This window comes from Capricornis sumatraensis, chromosome 1, assembly GCF_032405125.1.
Source record: "Capricornis sumatraensis isolate serow.1 chromosome 1, serow.2, whole genome shotgun sequence".
NCBI classification, from domain to species: domain Eukaryota; kingdom Metazoa; phylum Chordata; class Mammalia; order Artiodactyla; family Bovidae; genus Capricornis; species Capricornis sumatraensis.
Genome location: NC_091069.1, coordinates 20230115 through 20251108, shown reverse-complemented (window position 1 = coordinate 20251108; position 20994 = coordinate 20230115). Strand labels below are relative to the sequence as shown.

The following is a 20994-nucleotide window of genomic DNA, read 5'->3' as shown; positions in this document are numbered from 1 at the left end:
CCACTTTGTATATAGAAACCATAAGATCATTTTGTAGATTTTTGGATTGTATTTTTTCTTAAATCACAAATGATTTAGAATGTTTTATAATACTCTAAACTAATTGAGATCATTGTGGTTAGCTTAATTATAGTCTTGATAAGTTTTCAAGGAAATATGATAATAAAATATCAGAGACCTTTTCTTATATGTCTCTTACTTCCCACCATTGACCTTCTTTGAATATGAGTTCACTGTCTGTCTTTCTCCTAAGAGAAAACTTGATTTCTCTATGTAGCTGTATTTTCCAGTCATCTGATAGTTAATTCTTATCTGTCAGCATTTGGATTGTTTATACTGTACATTATGCATGCTATTAGCAGATAATTTCTTGCTGTATTAGCTCACGGCAGTATTACCGCTTTGCTTTCTGATGGAAATAGGTTTGCTCACTGAGCTCCTTAGAGCAGGGACATTATTTCATTCATTTATACTGTAGACATATTTTTTGAAAGGATATCCCAGAACTATCAAAATTAACAGTGGAGTTCGTTTTGCCTGTTTTAGTATTCCTTTGCTAAGATTGTGAAAGTGAACTTATTTTGTAATTATATCTTATTAAGTCTTTTGTGTTTCAGGGACTTTGTGTACATTCCGTCATTGACTAAATATTTATTTGCAACTGTTAGTACTACATGTCAAGCCCTGGTTTAGGCCTGGAATGTAACAGTGAACAAAATAGATAAAAACTCCCTGCTATCAGTTTACATTTAAGATAATTGTATGTAAGCTACTGATTTATGTTAAGGGGAGAAAGGTAAAATAGGAGGGAGATATGAATATACAGGGTGTTGATAATTTCAGCGGTGCCTTTTAAGTACCCGATGGAAGTAGGAGAGCTGGGCATGGGCAAACGTGGATGTGAGCATTCCAGACACAAGGAAATAGCAGATCCAAAGCCAGGAGTCAGGAACATGCCTTGATGTGATTTAAAAAAATCAAATTTTATTTGGAAACAAACTACTGCAAAGTTTAAAAAACAAAACAAAACTGTATACGCTTTGCTCAGAGACCTCATTCAAGTTTTGTTAATTGCTCAGATAATGTTCTTGAGAGAAAGAGGGTCTAATCCAGGCCCGTGCATTGGATCCAGCTCTCATGTCTCTCCAGTCTCCTCAGTTTGGAACAGTTCCTCAGTCTCTCTTGCTTTTCATTCTGTTCACATACTGAAGATTATAAGCTACTCATTTTGTAAACTGTCCTTCAATTTGGGTTGTCTAATGTTTCCTGATGACTTGACCCAGGATACGTATTTTGGCTGCAGTTTCACAGAAGTGATGTTGTTTTCTTGATGAATCCTTTTTCGTGGCATACAGTTAGTTTTTATCCCATTCGGTAGTGTTAACTTTGACCACTAGATTAATGATGTTGTCTATCAAGTTTGTGGTCCATGTAATTAATAAGTATTTTGTGGGGAGATACTTTGAAACCACATAAAATCACATTTCATTCCCACTTTGGTCTACTAGTTTTAGCATCACTAATGTTTTTCACCTAAATTAATTTTTACCATGGTGGTTGCCAAAGGGTGATATTCTGGTTCAAGTAGTCCTTCTAGAGGTGGTGGTAGTATAGTAGTTAGCATAACTGTCTTCTGCGTATTCCTCCTCCTTTTATTAGTTGGCATTTTACTGTAAGGAAGAGAATTAATTAATATCTAAACTTATACAGTGATATATCTATTAATTAATATCTATTTACACTATTTTTTGGCCATGCTGTATGGCATGTGGGATCTTAGTTTCCCTACCAGAGAGCCCAAGCTCTCTGCAGTGGAAGCATGGAGTTCTACCTGTTGGATTGCCAGAGAATTTTCTTAACTTTTTAAAAAAACTTTAATCTTGAAGTAATTAGAAATTCACAGGAAGTTGCAAAAATAGTACAGAATGGTCCTGTGTACCCTTCACCTAATTTCCTCAAATGTTTATATCTTAGATAACTGTAGTACATTAACAAAATCAGGATATTTGCTCAATACAATGCATAGGTATAGATCTATGCAGTTTTATCACCTGTGCGTCTTTTTACTTTTGGCACAAGGTTCTATAGGCTCATCTAAAAATTTTCCTGCTCTAGTCCTGGGATCAGCCATTTCTTTGAGGAGCCCTAATTATTTTTTTTTTTTTTTTTTTTTAGTGGAGAAGAGTGTTTCAGGACTCTGGGTGGTAGGTGGGGTCATGGCTGTTGAGATGGCTCATGGCTACTGCACTCAGACCTTTGCAATGGGCAGGTCAAGCATCAACATATATATATTTTCATATGTCTTTATATATTGAAAATCATGAATTTACACTGATGCGTCCAGTTCTCTCAACACCATGTTTTCTTTCTAACTCTTCCCCCGTTCCATATTTGCACCTCTTCTCCCAAAATTAAAAGCTGGCTCCTATTACTATATAGTTATTAGTTTGCTCTTTCTTTTGTATGTAGCCAGCTTATCACCTCCACAGAACTGTGATGTTGCTTAGGTTTGCCTTCTTGTGAAGGCCCTGACAGCTGCTGAACTGCCTCCCTGCTCTGTTTCCACTTCTTCCTTATTCGGGGCCCCTGCTGTAATTTTAGAAACCTTCAGAAGGCCAGTCTGGCTGGAGTAGAATGAATAAGAATGGAAGTAATAGGAGGTGAGGCTTGAGAGTTAACCAATTAAGTGGGTGAAGTATGATTATAAAGAGCCTCATAGCTTATAGCAGGGAATCTGTGCTTTCATCTCAATGAGATGGAAGTCCTTGGAGGTTCTAAGTGAGAGTGATGGGATAAGACTGGGGAGGATGAAAGACAGTGGAAAATGATAGGATCTGGATTGAAGGTCCCTCTTGAGTCACAAGGTTGTTGAAGTATTAGAAAAAACTGGTAGTCAGTGAGTACTGCTGCTGCTAAGTCGCTTCAGTCTTGAGTAGGATGTTTAAAATTGAAATTATGAGATGTTGCAGTTACTGATAATGATTAGGTTAAGGAGACCATAGGAATCAATAGGTGTTAGGATATCTAGTAGTATAATGACATCACCAAGAATTTTGACAGGATTAGAGAGTGTTAGAGAGTCTGACAGTCAGCAAGGAGCTAAAATCTTTAGAGACTGAGGGTTAGTGATAGTGGGCAGGGATGCTCACAAGAAGGGGTGGTGGGTGGCTGATGATGTGGTTCAAAGCTCAGAGTTTGCAGAAAGAGGAAGAGTGATGTAAGATTGACTGCTTGGACCAAAGAGGACACTTATCCCACCTCCAGGCTTCTACTATTTGGGAAGGTTGTTATGGTAGGTAGTGTCATCAAGGGAACAAAAAAGGTTTCAACTAGAGTAGGAAGGTAAAAGAAATTGGTCATAAAAAGAAGTTCAGTAATTGAATTGCATATCTATATGCAGTTCAATAATTGAATTGTGTGAATTGTGTAAATTGTGTAAATAATACATGCATACCTGCTTTCTTGTTTTAGTAAGTGTAACTTATGTAATATCAGGTAATTGTATCACCAGTCCTCTTGTCTGATATCTGATTTAATGTTTGAGAACATATTCTATCTATGTAAAATTTTATGGTAGAAACATTAGAGGAATCAAATGAATTTGACAAATTCTGTACTTAAAGAATTTACAGCTAATAGATGTGATAAGCAGTGTATAGAAAAATATTTTAAGTAAAAAGTGACGTGTTCATTGAAGAACATGTGATGTGTCAATTTTGGAAGATGGAAAATTGTTATCCTGGCATATCAAGGAAGAAAGCTTCATGGAAATAAGTACCGTTTGAACCGGTCTTGAAGCAGAGATAAGATTTGGCAAATAGAGATGATCATGCAGAACATTTTCTTATGCTTAGCACTCAGTCATGGTACATGGTTGACAAGTTATTAGGAAGTTTTGAATGTTCTGTGGTGAAAGACTGATATAAGCAAACTTATGAGGGTAGAAAGATCAGTGTGAAAACTTTGTTGGTCCAGGTGATGTTATCAAATAGAGATAATGTGAACCAAATATAAAATTTAAGTTTTACTAGTGGTGGTGGTGGTTTAGTCACCAAGTTGTGTCCAGTTCTTGCGACCCCATGGACTGTAGCCTGTCAGGCTCCTCTGTCCATGAGATTCTCCAGGCAAGAATACTGGAGTGGGTTGCCATTTCCTTCTCCAGGGGATCTTCCCAACCCAGGAATATAACCTAGGTCTCCTGCATTACAGGCAGATTCTTTCCCAACTGAGCTATAAGGTAAGCCCAAATTTTACTGGTAGCCATATTTTAAAAATAGAAAGATTAAATTAATGTTAATAATATATTTATTCCAGTATAACCCAAATATAATTTTAGCATGTAATCAATATTAAAAATTACTAATGAGATACTTTACATTCTCTTTTTGGTACTAAGTCTTTGAAATCCAGTTTGTATTTTATATTTACAGCATATCTCAATTTAGGCTATCACATTTCAAGTGCTCAGTGGCCATGCATAGCCAGTGGCTTCTACATTGGACAGTACAAATCTAGAGCAAATAAGAATGAAAAGTAGTAGAATAATGGGAAATAAGATTGGAGAAGGTTAGTGGGCCCAGATGACAAAGAATTTTTTATGCTAATTAAAAGGTTTTAGACTTTTTTCTAAGCATTTGTAAGCTGTCAAATAATTTTAAGGAGGGCGTGAAAGGTACAGATTTAAATTTCAGAAAGACTGACTGCTCAGTAGTAGATTGGAGAGGGGCAGGAGCAGTGGATGATTAAAGGCAAGGAAACTAATTAGCAGGTAATAAATCAGAATCTGAGCAAAACAACAGTGGGGAATGGAACGGAGAAGGGAGCGCCTGTGAGACCTTAAAGCTAGTAGTATCAGCCATACAGACGGAATGACCTGATGTGAGGGAGCAAGAAAAGAATTTCTGAATCAGACTTACATAAAATGGCACTGCTTATTAGAAACAGAGTAGATGACATTTGAGCGAGAAAATATGAATTGTTTTGGATATGTTAAAATGTTTAAGAATAATAGAAAAATCCTGACATTTAAGAAATTTGTCATCTCTAAATTTTAATCTTGTGTTCCTTCAGTAGAATAGTTTTGAAATATTTTCAGGTATTCTTTCTTTATAATTTGTGTACGTGTTTTAAGATACTGTGTACATTATAAAATACACATAAAATGAGTTCAAAAGTAAAAGCTAAATATGTAAACATATTTGTGAGATAATTTTATAACACCGCAAAAAGTTTTCTCACTAAGTTAAAAGTGTTTAATTGCATTAAAAAAATTTTGGCTTCATGTTGGTACAGTGAATTGATGATTGGGTTTGAAGTTCAATTTATTTTGCTACTGGGTTTTTAAGGACTATGACAGGATATTTTAAATTTCACAAAGATATATGGATACAAATAGAAGAAGCACAACGCATTAGTGGCTGCAGTTATTAAGTCACAATACTCATTTTCCGCTTTTGCCTACCAGTTACACTACTCATTGATTGTTGGAATGTGGTTAGTAAATTTCTGTTTTCTCTGATTGATAGGAGGCTAGTTGTTGAAAACAAATTAGAAATAATTTATTTTTATATTTAAACACATGGCTGAACATTTTTAACTGGGTCAGAAAATTATGTTTGCAAGTTTTAAAAACATAGATGTGAAAGTTGAAAAAAAAATTTTAATAGGCCAAGCATCTTATTTGTAAAATTCACATATGGATGGAACCATTTCCAGACATATCCTTTTCAAAAACACTCCTTTCCATAGCAAGAATTTCTTCCAGAAAGTTTTTCTTCTTTTCTCACTTTCTCTCAAGAAAATAGATTTTAGTGTTGTTTTTTTTTTTAACCATATTTTCATACATTTCAGCCATTAAAAAATTCCAGGGTTTCCCAGTGGTGTCTGAATTAAAAAAAAAAAAATTTTTTTTCTGATGTGAAAGAAACTAACAAAGTTATTTTTTATTTTAGTAAAAAAGTTAGAAATAATAATAATTTTTAAAACTAAATACAGGAGACTTTCAAACATTTATCATTAAGTTTAATGAAAATTGGTTAAGTGCTGGGTAGAACACAGGTAAATATTATGCAAGTAATTATAGAGATTTTTTTTCATGTTCCTGTTGTTTAGGTTTTAAATTGGGGTGGCTTTGCTTTTGTCATTAACATGGAAATATGAATTCTTGAAAAGCTTTGTGTTCTGCAGAAACCATGTACCGTAACTAACAAGGCTTATTAGAATAATAGAGTAGGAACAGACTGTGTAGAACCTATACAAATTTTAATTAAAATGCCACCAAAAATATTTCAAATAGCAATAATCAACAGTCACAGATATTTGAGTATCTGCAGCCTTAAACCCTGAGGCTTGAGCTTTTTTCTTTGAGATTTATGTCTTCTCAGCTTTTTCATCTGGACTTGTAAACTTACTAGATAGCTTAATGTCATGAGTGTAAGAGTTTTTGAAGCTGCTATTTATTCATACTTCAGTAAGGCATTTCTACATGATTTTTTTGGCTTTTTTCTTAATGTCATCCTGTATTGCTAAGGCTTTCGGTTTTAATTTGAGAAAGCTTGCTTATCATTTAAAAACATTACCAACCTGGAAAAAAATCACATATTTTACTTAGTATTTGAATTATTTCCTTATTTTCCACTTGCATTTGGGATAATTTGTGTTACAGAAATTCAGATGATAGCAGTACGTATTATTCATCATTAATGATTATGGATGTAGCACCATATTTCAAATAGCCTTTAGATAATTTTTAACTTTGTGGGTGGTGATATGATTAGCTTGCATTGTTTTTAGCCTCATAATTTGGGCAGTAAGAGCTTATATAAGGAGTAGGTGAGTTATTAAACTGCCATTTTTTTTCCAGTTTGTACAAATTGCATTTTGGTATTATCTTAAATCTATAATTATATCCATTATAGTCATTTTAAAAAGTTTTATTAAGGTGTAATTGATATATAATAATTGTACATAATTAAATTGTACAATTTGACTTTGGCATATCATTCCACCCCAAAGTGGAATGGTTTTTAATCTGCTTGGTAACCTTTCTACCAGTAAATTAAAAAAAAAAAAAATCTGGGTACATGTAAGCTGTAGTATGTCACAATTCAATGAAAGTTAACAAGAATGAGATGTTGCTGAAAACCCCCTTGTTAAAAACATTTTAAGGTTAAATATGCAAAATTGTAACATTTTTTTCTTGGACTTCAGTGGATCATCTTATTCCCACTGAGTACATTTACTCAACTTGGGAGATTTCTGAGGTCTATTGGATATTTGGTGGGTCCTTGCATATATAATTCTGGGTCTCGGGGTAGAAGTAGATAGAGGTATTGGCCATGGAAAATGGTTCTCAGGATAAAGTTCGGATATGTGTTTGTTTCATTAACTTCTCCCATTGAATGTGGTGGTGTGGTTTAGTCACTAAGTCGTGTCCAACTCTTGCAGTCTCATGGACTGTAACCTGCCAGGCTCCTCTGTCTATAGGATTCTCCAGGCAAGAATACTGGAGTGGGTTGCCATTTCCTTCTCCAGGGGATCTTCCTGATCCAGGAATCAAACCCAGGTCACCTGCATTGCAGGCAGATTCTTTACCAACTGAGCTATGAGGGAAGCCCCCCACTGAGTGTAGGAGAAATTATGGCTGTTTGTGCGTTCCAGTTAAGGATGATTTTATGTTCAGTATTTTTAAGTAATTTTCGTTTTCTTTTTAAACCAGTGATACTAGTGTGTCTAAATTGATTGACAAGAGATTCTTATTCCTGCTTGCTGTTGTCCAGTCACTCAGTCGTGTCTGACTCTCTGTGACTCCATGGACAGAAGCACACCAGACTAACTCTGTCCTTCATCATCTCCTGGAGTTTGCTCAAACTCATGCCCATTGAATCAGTGGTGCCATCCAACCATCTCCCCCTCTGTTGCCTCTTTCTCCTGCCCTCAATCTTTCCCAGCATCAGTGTCTTTACCAGTGAGTCAGCTCTTGGCATCGGGTGGGCAAAGTATTGGAGCTTAGCTTCCTCATCAGTCCTTCCAATGAATAGTCAGGGTTGATTTCCTTTAGGATTGATCTCCTTGCTGTCCAGGGGACCCTCAAGAGTCTACTCCAGCACCATAGTTTGAAAGCATCAGTTTTTGGTCACTCAGCCTTCTTTACGGTCCAGCTCTCACATCTGTACATGACTACTGGAAAAACCACAGCTTTGACTATACAGACCTTTGTCAGTCAAGTGGTGTCTCTGCTTTTTAATTATGCTATCTAGGTTTGTCATAGCCTTCCTTCTAAGGAGCAAGCATCTTTTAATTTCATGGCAGCAGTCACTGTCCACAGTGATTTTGGAGCCCAGGAAAATAAAGTCTCTCACTGTTTGCATTGTTTCCCCATCTATTTGCCATGAAGTGATGGGACCTGATGCCATGACCTTAGTTTTTTGAATGTTGAGTTTTAAGCCAGCCTTTTCACTCTCCTCTTTCCCTTTCATCAAGAGGCTCTTTAGTTCCTCTTTGCTTTCTGCAGTAAGGATGGTGTCATCTGCATATCTGAGGTTATTGATATTTCTCCCGGCAATCTTGATTCCAGCTTGTGCTTCATCCAGCCCGGCATACTCTGCATAAAAGTTAAATAAGCAGGGTGACAATATGTAGCCTTATCATACTCCTTTCCCAATTTGGAACCCGTCCGTTTTTCCATGTCTGATTCTAACTGTTGCTTCTTGACCTGCATACAGGTTTCTCAGGAGGCAGGTCAGGTGGTCTGGTATTCCCATCTCTTTCAGAGTTTTCCACAGTTTATTGTGATCCACACAGTCAAAGGCTTCAGCGTAGTCAGTGAAGGAGAAGTAGATGTTTTTCTGGAATTCCCTTGCTTTTTCTATGATCCACTGGGTGTTGGCAATTTGATCTCTGGTTTCAACTTGTACATCTAGAAGTTCTCAGTTCATGTACTGTTGAAGCTTAGCTTGAGGGATTTTGAGCATTACCTTGCTAGAATGTGAGATGAGTGCAATTGTGCGGTAGTTTGAACATTCTTTGGCATTGCTTTTCCTTGGGATTGAAATGAAAACTGACCTTTTCTAGTCCTATGGCCACTGCTGAGTTTTCCACATTTATTGATATATCGAGTGCAGCACATAAACAGCATCATCTGTTAGGATTTTAAGTAGCTCAGCTAGAATTCCATCACCTCCACTGTTTTTGTTTGTAGTAATGCTTCCTAAGGCCCACTTGACTTCATACTCCAGGATGTCTGGCTCTAGGTGAGTAACCACACCATTGTGGTTATCTAGGTCATTAAGATCTTTTTAGTACAGTTCTTCTGTGTATTCTTGCCACTTCTTAATCTCGTCTGCTTCTGTTATGTCTTTACTGTTTCTGTCCTTTATTGTGCCCATCTTCACATGAAATGTTCCCTTGGTATCTCTAATTTTCTTGAAGAGATCTCTAGTCTTTCCCATTCTATTATTTGTGTTCAGGAAAAGTTAGGAAAATAGGTCGTTTTATACATATATTTTTTTCTGCCATAATAATTGTAATGAGAAAGATTGGATGTTGACTTGTATCTATTTATTCAGAAAGACAATAAGATAAATCACTTTTCTCTCTTGCCTTCTTCTGTTGCTAACTTTCTGCATGCAGACAATTTAAGTCAGTACTGGAGCTGATTCCCATATTTATAACTAAAGATATTAGAAATGTGGGAAATCTGGGAAGTGGGCAAGCTCTGAGGGCTTAGTTTAAGATTTATTTGAAAGCTGTGTCTGAACTTCCTCCTTATGCAGTTTCATATAAAAGTTAGGCAGTAAGATTTTTTTTTTTTTAATGTCTTTTAGTAGCTGGAGCTGGGGTTTTTCACTGCAGCTACTGTTTTCCCAGTAATCGATCTTGGGGAAACATTTTGTCCATTAGGTTCTTTTAATTTTCAGTCTTTGGTCTTACTGCTCTCAGCACTGAAATCCAGTAGATCTTTGCAACTTTAGCTTCTACTCATTGCTTGGCATTTTTCCTTCTTATTCTTGAATATTTTGTGGTGATGGTGGTTTTTTTTTTCCCTTTCAGTGGGGCTATAACTTTTAAATCTCTCCTGTCATTTCTGTGCATTTGAAAGTAGGGAAAGAGACAAATAGTGTTAATTTTCTTCATTGCTTTGAAGTTTTGGTTGTAGGCTTTTCTTTAATATGTTTTATATTTTAAAGTTTCTTTATCTCAGTTTTAGTATCACTTTCTAAGAATTAGTGTTGAAATAAAAAAAAATTACCTCCTAAGGTTTATATGAAACTGCTTAATGAGGATGGTCATAGAAATAGGGTTTTAATCAAGTCTTGAGCTAATCCAGCAACTTGATCTCAGCATCAGTTTCGTATACTGAAAATACTGGTATCTTTTAATAATTCAGTATTTGTTTTTTAAAAATAGTACTAAATAGAATAAGTTTCAAGTTTAGAAATTTGTAAATATAGAAGTATAAATGTAAACATTTACCTCTGCATTATCTTCTGATGTAAATTATTAGCAAATTAACCTATTAGTATTATTCAAAAATAAATGCTACCCAAAAAAACCCTTAATGTACAAATGAAATAGTATATGATCTTTAAAATATGGTTTACAAAAACAAAATAGTATTACCATTGAGTTGAGCCACTGCTCAAGTATTCCAACTGCTGAAAAAGCTCTGTCTCTACACTAGTGGAAGATATTATGGGGAAATATTTATAAACTATTTCTAGTTTTTTTTCTGTTTATTTATTCTTTATGGAACTCCATCTGTCTGTGATGACTTTTGGGGAGGCTGTAAAGTAAGCAAGGATTCAGTCCTTTTACTGATGTCAAGCTGTAGTTTTGTTTCAAAGAAAGCTTTCTTTGTCTTCATTATATGGACATGGAAACAGTATGAAGTGTACAAATGATGTTTCTTGGGAAAGTCTGAACTAGAGGAGAATATTCTTATTAATAAAAGCTTCTGCCTGTCAATTTAAATGTTTTCTCCTTTGTGGAGATTTATGGAGGTCCTATAGTAGAGAACCTTTCAAATGAATGTACCCTTTTTGATTTGAAATGTTAACACAGAGTATAAATCTGGATATATCTAAAAATATGTGATTCAGATTCTGTATTTTAAACTTACTAAAATATCAAAATTATACCAACAAAGATATATTGATGTTTTGGTACTTATAAATAGCCTAGTATGCTAAAATGCTAGTATGAAAAGTAGTTCAGCTATCCTTGAGAGGGAATTTGTGGGATGAGGATGGAGGAAGGGTGTCAAAATGTGAATGTAACAGTCTCAACTTGACTGGAAGTTGTATATTAATTTTTAATGTATTTTTTTCTTTCAGTTGAAGAGAATCACTCGTTTCAGTGTATCTGCATTAATGATATCAGTGGGGTGTAGATAACGTTCATTGTGATTAAAAATATTTATAGCTTACTGTTAACACCTCTACACCATTCTCTATAGAATATTTTCACAAAGTGTTGACGTGTTTCTTAACAGAAATTGAAAATATGAAATATTACTTATAAATAAACATTATACGTGCAGTTTTTCTAAAATTAGTAAAGTAAAAATCCAAGTTTCCTTTCTAAGTTTTGCATGTGATTGTCCCCACATTTTCTTCCTACCCAGATCCTTAAAATCTCTCTTTATTACTGTTTCGTTTCCTGCAATCCTTTAGCTTCCTTCTTTACGCTTGCAAGCTTCCACTGGTGGTTGAGATGAGGGAGATGATTTTAAGTATATTGAACCTTAAAAACTTAGGAAGTATTTTGCTACCTCATTTTCTAATAGCAAGGCCTTGGGCATGCCAAAGTGGCTTAATCTTTCTAAACTTTGTCTCTTTTTTAAATGAGAATATGTCTTTTTCTGCCTTCCTCAGAGTTCCTCCCAGATGAAGCAATATATGCACTGGTGTTTTAGAAATACTGTTTCACCTTCATAAGCATATTCCCTCCCTTGAGTAATTTGAGACTTGGTTTGTTTCTTAGTTTTTTTAACTGCCACCAAAATACATATATGTACTTTTTCCTATTTTGCTTATAAATTTAATACATGCTTATAGAAAGTCTAGAAAATACAGAAAACTTAAAAAAATAGAAACCTGAATATGCCTCATCCTGTTTTCATGTTTTTAAGGGAAATTTAGTTTTGAACTTCACTTTCCTGAGGGTAAGGATAGTTAGTGTCTCTTATTTTTAGATTTTCTATTCTTTCCATGTACTAGGCACACAATTAATGCTTGTTGAATGAATGGGAACTAAAACTTACTCTAGGTATATTTCTTAAAGTCAAAAGCTTTGTAAAACTTTACCAGACATTCGAAGAGAGAAAAAACATCTGACTCACAAGAAATAATAGTGGATGCACATTTTAAAATGACCTTTTTCTATTGGCTAAAAGTACAGTGGAAAATATGATAGGATCAACCCTAATATTCTCTGGCAGAAGTTAGGAAACTATTTAAAGCTATTGGACTGGGAAATTTCATATCAGAGTGGATTGACATTTATTAATAGTGAGAGTAACGCAGTAAAATTTAAAGGCTTTTTGTCTTGAATGCTTGAAAATTGTAATAACTTTTCTTTCCTCTATTTTTTGTTAAACAGGATGGCTTAAATTCTTTGGTCCTTGATTTGGATTTTCCAGCTTTGAGGAAAAACAAAAATATAGATAATTTCTTAAATAGATGTAAGTATGTGTAAACTTCATATGTGATCACATAACTCTACTTTTGATGAGAGATTTATGTTTAATATCATTACAGTCCACAAACTTCTAAATTATTAAACAAATATTTTTAGTTTGCAATTTGATGTATTTAAATACTAATATTTTTTATTTTCAAACCAAAATTGGAAAACCAATTAAAGTATGTGAAATAGATAAAGTTCAAAATTTTATATAAATTAAGGCTATTTAAGAGATGGGAATACCAGACCACCTGACCTGCCTCCTGAGAAACCTGTATACAGGTCAGGAAGCAACAGTTAGAACTGTACATGGAACAACAGACTGGTTCCAAATAGGAAAAGGAGTACATCAAGGCTGTATATGGTCACTCTACTTATTTAACTTACATGCAGAGTACATCATGAGAAATGCTGGGCTGGAGGAAGCACAAGCTGGAATCAAGATTGCCTGGGAGAAATATCAGTAACCTCAGATATGCAGATGACACCACCCTTATGGCAGAAAGTGAAGAGGAACTAAAAAGCCTCTTGATGAAAGTGAAAGAGGAGAGTGAAAAAGTTGGCTTAAAGCTCAACATTCAGAAAACTAAGATCCTGGCATCAGGTCCCATCACTTCATGGGAAATAGATGGGAAAACAATGGAAAGAGGGACAGACTTTATTTTCTTGGGCTCCAAAATTGCTGCAGATGGTGACTGCAGCCATAAAATTAAAAGATGGTTGCTCCTTGGAAGAAAAGCTATGACCAACCTAGATAGCATATTAAAAAGCAGAGACATTACTTTGCAAGAATGGTCCATCTAGTCCAAGCTGTGGTTTTTCTAGTCATCATGTATGGATGTGAGAGTTAGGCCATAAAGAAAGCTGAGCACTGAAGAATTGATGCTTTTGAACTGTGGTGTTGGAGAAGACTCTTGAAAGTCCCTTGGACAGCAAGGAGATCCAGCCAGTCAATCCCAAAGGAAATCAGTCCTGAATATTCATTGGAAGGACTGATGTTGAAGCTGTAGCTCCAATCCTTTGGCCACCTGATGCGAAGAACTGACTCATTGGAAAAGACCCTAATGCTGTGAAAGACTGAAGGCAGGAGGAGAAGAGGATGACAGAGAATGAGATGGTTGATGGCATCACTGACTCAGTGGTCATGAGTTTGAGCAAGCTCCAGGAATTTTTGAAGGACAGGGAAGCCTGGTGTGCTGTAATCCATGGGGTTGCAGTCAGACATGACTGAGACTGAACTAAACTGAAGACTTAGCTTTACGTTACCCAGAAGACTTAATGAGCTTTATGTTTGTATAAATGTAGACATTTCAGTCTAGTCAAAGATAATGTGATAACAATTATTGCCATAAATGTGGTAACTTTTAATAACTTTTAATATTTACCAGTATTGATGTTGCAGTGAAGTTGTGAATGAATTGAATTCTGAGAATTAGAAATTCTCAAAATAATTGTGTATACTTTATGTGAACACAGTAAGCTTTTAAATTTGGAATTATCAGAGTCTGGGCTATTTTCCTAATTGAAAACTTACATATAGCTATCAAATCTACAGTACGTAATTAATGTTTTTCAAAGAAATAGGTTACCAGAATTCATTATGAAGACTAACCTTGTATAACTTCATAGCAACTTTCTGCCATGATTAAGAGTGTACTCCAGGATTGCTCGGGTCATCACAGTTTCAGCTGTCATCTAACTTGCTACACAATAGACTTAGAAACAGCATTGCTTAAATACTGCTTTTTTGATGGTCTTATACGTGTTAAGCCATAGAGTTTTCATCCTTTGACATAAAGTTTATGTGTGTTTAGATTTTTAACAACAGCATTTAAAAGCTGATAGTTTTAGCAGAAAACTAAACCCAGTCTTTGAAATACAGATTTGTTTACCAACATGGTAATTATTTTAAAATGTTGTTTATGAATATGGTGATTGATATTATGCTGATCTTTTTATTGTAGATGAGAAAATTGTGAAAAAGATTAGAGGTTTACAGATGAAGGCAGAAGACTACGATGTTGTAAAAGTTATCGGAAGAGGTGCTTTTGGTGAAGTCCAGTTGGTAAGAATTTGTTTTGTTCTTTTTATTATTTATTTTGATGACATGGTTTTGTGAAACATTTGTCAGTGGCCCTAGAGTGAATCTTATTTTTGTGTCCAGCCATGCCAGAAAATTAGCATTATGAGTTTCATCATTTCATCTCTTAAGTGCATCAGTGTCTTCATCTATGAAAGGAGATAATTATACTCTAAATACCAGCTCTTTTACAGCTCTAAAACATTGGGATTTAGAATAAGGCCAGGTTGGCTTCACACATGATCTGCTTAGCAGTTAATATTCTTTCAGAACTACTGTGTTTTTATTATGTTCAGATTCATAACATCTCTGCCTAATTAACTGACATTTAATATGAAAAACCCAACAAAGGCATTTTAATATTTGAAAGAAAATGTAAAATTTGCCTTTGCAGGGCAAAATGATAGCACTAGAAATACTTATAAATGTTTGCAGACATTTCAGACACTTTTTATATATGAGGAACAGTAATGTAATAATTTCTTTTTTCATCACTTGAATATAGGACTTCTCCTTTCTTTTTTTATAGTTAAACTATAAGGGTCAAGTTATTTTTTTAACTTACAGTCCTTTATTCTCCTTGATGGAGCACCGAGAAAAACTGTGTGCTAGCTTAGGTTTCTCTAGGAATAAGTCATGACAGAGTAACCTCTGTCTTTTTCTTTCATTCCTTGTCTCATTGATAGACTTACTGAATTTGTAGATCAAGATAGTGCAATAGATGTAGTATATATCTATAAGATATTTGAAAAGTCTGACATACTTGTGAATATGTGGAGAAATATCAATGAATAAGCATATGGGTAGAGAGCTTTAAAACTAAGTTAATAACTGTTGTAGGCATAAATGGTTCCTCGGACACAGATCCCCAAGGACAGTTTTTAGAATTCTTTCCTGTCCTATTAAACATTTTATTAATGACTTATATTGAGGCAGTGGTGACAGGTTGAATTACTTTGTAGATGAGTTAAAACTGGAGTATGAGGGTGATTTTAGAAGATGAGCCAAACCCTAGAAATCATCAACTGGGGAGATAATTAGCCAAGTAGAATAAATGAAATTTAATTACTCCTTGGAAGAAAAGTTATGACCAACCTAGATAGTATATTCAAAAGCAGAGACATTACTTTGCTGACTAAGGTCCGTCTAGTCAAGACTATGGTTTTTCCTGTGGTCATGTATGGATGTGAGAGATGGACTATGAAGAAGGCTGAGCGCCAAAGAATTGATACGTTTGAACTGTGGTCTTGGAGAAGACTCTTGAGGGTCCCTTGGACTGCAAGGAGATCCAACCAGTCCATTCTGAAGGAGATCAACCCTGGGATTTCTTTGGAAGGAATGATGCTAAAGCTGAAGCCACCTCATGCGAAGAGTTGACTCATTGGAAAAGACTCTGATTCTGGGAGGGATTGGGGGCAGGAGGAGAAGGGGACAGCAGAGGATGAGATGGCTGGATGGCATCACGGACTCGATGGACGTGAGTCTGAGTGAACTCCGGGAGTTGGTGATGGACAGGCAAGCCTGGCGTGCTGCGATTCATGGGGTCGCAAATAGTCAGACATGACTGAGCGACTGAACTGAACTGAACCAGAATAATTACCTGTACTTGGATATGAAGAATTCAAGGAATAGATTGCTAAACAGTATATTGAAGAATGATTATTCTTGAATGTAAATGAGGCAAAAACCATTGGTGATATGGCTACCCAAAATAGTAAAGTTTGGACTTCTTTAATAAATTTCTAAGATAATACAGATAGGTTTTCTCTAATTTGAGGTGATTGGGCCATACCTGAATATTTCGTCCATTCTAGATGCCCTGTTGCCTTGTTTTAAAAGACATGTTGATGGAGAGTATCAAGGAACAAATAGTGCTCAGGGACTTGAAATAATGCCACCTAGGGTATTATTGAAGGAATTGAGATGTTGATTTGGAGTAGATTTTAAGAATGGGCTGCCTTGGAAAGTAAAGAGGTTTTTTTTTATTTTTTTGTTCTTAGCGGAAGTCCTGAAGCTTCAGCTAGCAGAATGCTCTAGTGGGTAGGGTGGGAGATTAAGTTACACGACAGTTCATATGAAAGTTTCTAGAAGAGAGGGAAGTTATAAAGTCGTTGAATCTTAGCTCTACTGTGGCCTAACTCAGAAGACCATGAGTACAGGCAGATTTCTCAATCACTCTGAATTCCAATCTGTAGAATGCTGATAGTAATACCTGTGTCATGGAGGTTGCTATAGGAAAACTAAGTGCATTTAAAAAGTAAGCCTGGTTGTAGTATTCTCTGAGTGTTAACCATTGTCATTATTTGCTATTTGATATAGAAGTCATTCCACATGTATTTGAAATAGGCACATTGTTTCTTCATGCTATATGATTATGGAAGAGACCCTAGAATTTGACGTTGTATTTTTGGGGAGAAATAGGACAGACCTTGACTTGTCATGTTTTTGTGACAGGGTGGTCATTGTTCTGTGTTAGGTTAACGCGATCATTAAAATTTAATTGGTTAAAGAAGTCTTCTATTTTGTTGTTAATTCCAATCTTATATTTCATTTGGCCACAAAATATGCAGAAACAAAGTTAAATGTTTTTAAAAATGAAAATTATTTTAACATTCCATTAATCTGATGACCTGACCTGAGAGCTTGTACATGTTTGTTGTGGATTTAGTTCTTGGTTGTTACCTTAAGCAGGGACTCTTCAAAAGAAGGGTGAGAATAAAAAGGAAAAGTCGAGGTGCTTTCCCCATTGCCTTTTAAAGTTGATTTGTATGTTGTTTTAAATTAGGCAGATGTGTAGGGAATGTCCCATGTTTGGCATATTTTTATGATTATGTTTTTCTGTCATCTGAAGAAAGTTTTATAGTAGTGGGTGCAACTGTGTCTTCCCTTATGAAATGCTTTTTCTGATCAAGTTAAAAATGCATTATCACAGAGGATGTACCATTCAGTTTCTACAAAGATTCTCATTGTAAAAGTAACTCTGGTATGTCACAGCAGCTATTCCATAGTGTAAGAGCTAGAGTCAGGCTGTTTAAAGTTGAATTCTGACTCTTTTGCTGACTAGCTGTGACGTCAGACAAATTACTTAATCTCTCCATGCCTTAAATTTCTAATCTGTTAATGAAGATAACAATAGCATCTGTGCCTCATGGGATTACATGGCAGTAGTAAATGTGACAATATATATAAAGCATTTGGAACAGTTCCTGGATTATAGTAAATACTTAGTAAACATTAGCAGTTAATTATTAGATATAAAATGGCACATTTATCTGTATCTATCATTGAAATATTTAATCAGGATCTGTTATGTCCCAGGAGCTGTGCTAGCCTCTAAAGATATAATAGAATAACCGCTCAATCATGTCCAACTACTTGCGACCCCATGGACAGGGTCCTCTGTCTATGGAATTTTCCAGGCAAGAATACTAGAGTGGGTAGCCGTTCCCTTTTCCAGGGTATCTTCCAGACCCAGGTATCGAACCCATGTCTCTCACACTGCAGGCAGATTCTTCGTGGTCTGAGCCACCAGGGAAGCCCCCTTGCCATCTGAGCCACCAGCGAAGCCCCAAAGATACAGTAAGATAGCCTCTTGCAAAGAGTTGGAAGCGACTGAAGCGACTTAGAGTGTGTGCGTGTGTGCACACAGACACACACGCGCGCGCACACAAAATTTTGCTGAGAGTGGTAGTTTTGTGCAAGAGATGAAGAATTTTACTTTAAACAGGTAAAGTATTTTTAGATTATGATAAACACTATGAAGGAAAAGATCTGTATGCTGTGAAAGAGAATAATGGCGGAATGTGCCTTATTCACATTGGGAAGTTGGGAATGCCCTTGCTGTGAGAAAGTGACAAGTTAAAGGGCTTGGCCACGTGGAGAAGTGTGGATGGAATAGGAGTCAAAATACATAGGGAGTACTTGTGAAAGTGGCATAAATCAGGAAAGTGACAAGTCATTTAACTTACTTGGGTGTAGATTTCCTCATCAGAAGAGGCATTTTTTTTTGTGAGTTGAAAAGTTCTATAATCCCAGCAAGGCAGAATTTGTTTATCTTGTTGTCTTATGGTTTTTTTTTCCCCTGTCTACCAAGATGTACATTTAGCTTCTGTTTTTATATCATGAAAAGTTGGTAACAATATATGATTTTATGTATAAAATCCTTATTGTTTTTAGATTATATTCTTTTGGAATATTTTATCACATCTAACTTTTGTGGAACATAATATGATTCAGTATAGTATATTGATTAAGAGGATGGACTCTGGAGTGAGACCTCTCAACTACCCATCCTCTTTGTGACTTAGTATTCTCAGTTGTAAAAAGAAGACAATAATAGTTCGTTATTTATAGAGTGCTATGAGTGTTAAATGAGCTAATATATGGAAAAGATCTAGAATAGTGTCTGACACATAGTAAATAGGTAATAGGTTGTAGGATAAAATTGGAGCCTTCCTGGAAAAGCAGTTAAGTTCCTTTTGAAGACTCATACACTCATTTCTTTTTAAAAATTGGTTAATTTTTGGCTGTTCTGGGTCTTTGTTGCTCTGTGTGCTTTTCTCTAGTTGTGGTGAGCAGGAGCTACTTTCTAGGGGTAGTCCTCAGGCTTCTCATTTTGGTGGCTTCTTTTATTGTGGAGCATGGGCTCTAGGGCTTGATTCCCAGGCTCTAGAGAGCACAGGCTCAGTAGTTGCAGTGCATGGGCTTAGGTGCTCTGACATGTGAAATCTTTACTGGATCAGGGATTGAACCCATGTCCTCTGCATTGGCAGTTAGATTCTTTACCACTGAACCATCAGGGAAGTCCTACTCATTTGACATATTGGCTTAACAAAACATGCTTTTGTAATTAAGGTAGTTTAATGTTCAATTTTAATAGATATTTTTGCAGAAAGTACTCTGGTACTGTGGAAAAAAGAGTCAAGTTCATCCACTTCTGTTTTAATTCTATGGTACTTAGGTTTCCTGTCATCAGAGCTTTCATTTCTTTTATCTTCGAGTGGCACTAATAATAGGACTTTTATAAGATTTTTTTGTGAGTACTAAATTATATTATACATATGTGGTACTTATCCAGTAAATATCAGCTGTTGTCATTATTGTGACTTCTCCATGAAGATGTATCACAGACATCTAATACGTGAATTAGAACACTTGATTCCTTCTCTAACTTTGCTCTTCCTCACCAAATCTGTTCCTTCTTTTACTTTCCCATCTTAATAAATAAATGGCTTTAGCATCAACCCAGTTGATGCTCAAACCCCAAAATTAGGGGTCATTATTGATTTCTCTTCCCCTTATTTCTTATATTTAATTTTTCAGTAAGTCCTGCTCGTGATATTTCTCTAGTCTATCCACTTCTGGGGAATATTCACCTTTCTCCAAGATACCTCGTCAAGTATTAGGGCCTGCTTTGTTCCTGCTTTGTTTTTGGCTTTTGCTAATAGTTTCACTGTTGTGCTGTTGATATTGGATTGGTAAGTGCTGATGGAGAGAATACCAAGACTATGCTTATTAAATCTTCTGCAAATTCATGCCACCTAAGCTCGGCTGAACCCTTGCGACTCTTTGGCAGACTGTTTTCCCCACATTTCATATCATTGTATTTTCACATACCACTCTCTCCCCCAACTTGGGTATAATAGAATCAGCTGTAGGGCTTTTCTAACATACATGTTTTGCTTCATTCTGTTTTCTTTATTTCCCCCCTTCTCCATGATGAGGTATATGAAAAATAGGAAGTATAGATCTGTCTAATACGAGCTGATGCTAAATTGATCCTTCTAAAATGTATTCATTGTACATATCTTGGTATTTTATGGCTCTCTTGTCTACTGAATGAAGCAAGAAGTGTTCATCCTGGCTATCTAGGCTCTCTTTTAAGACATCAGTTAATCTTTTTTACTCTTATTTTCCATTATGCTGTTCAATCTGTCCACTCAAGGCTGATATGAGATGAGGATTTTTTTTTTTTTTAATCTCCTACTGACTTGCTTTTAATTTAAATGATTTTAAACTAAACTTTTAATGTGGAACCAACCAGAAAGAAAGAGCATATGGGAAATGATTCTGTAATACTTGACAGATTTTTTAGTCTTTTTTGGGAATAAAACAGTCTCCTCTCTAGTTATATGGTTATTTCGGATTTGTTAAAATTTTATCTCCCTCCTTCCATCTACAATGGAAACCTCGGCGGCACAGAGTAACTATTCCAGATCTGTCAAATAGAT

The 20994-nt window shown here is 35.6% G+C and overlaps 1 protein-coding gene across 1 annotated transcript in view; it reads left to right on the top strand.

The window, feature by feature from the left end:
• Positions 1-20994, top strand: part of ROCK2 (Rho associated coiled-coil containing protein kinase 2) — a 132378-nt gene that overhangs the window by 32784 nt on the left and 78600 nt on the right. Inside the window, exons 2-3 of the mRNA XM_068981314.1 lie at positions 12601-12682; positions 14649-14749. Coding sequence (XP_068837415.1) covers positions 12601-12682; positions 14649-14749 — 183 coding nt within the window. The remainder of the gene's footprint in view (positions 1-12600; positions 12683-14648; positions 14750-20994) is intronic.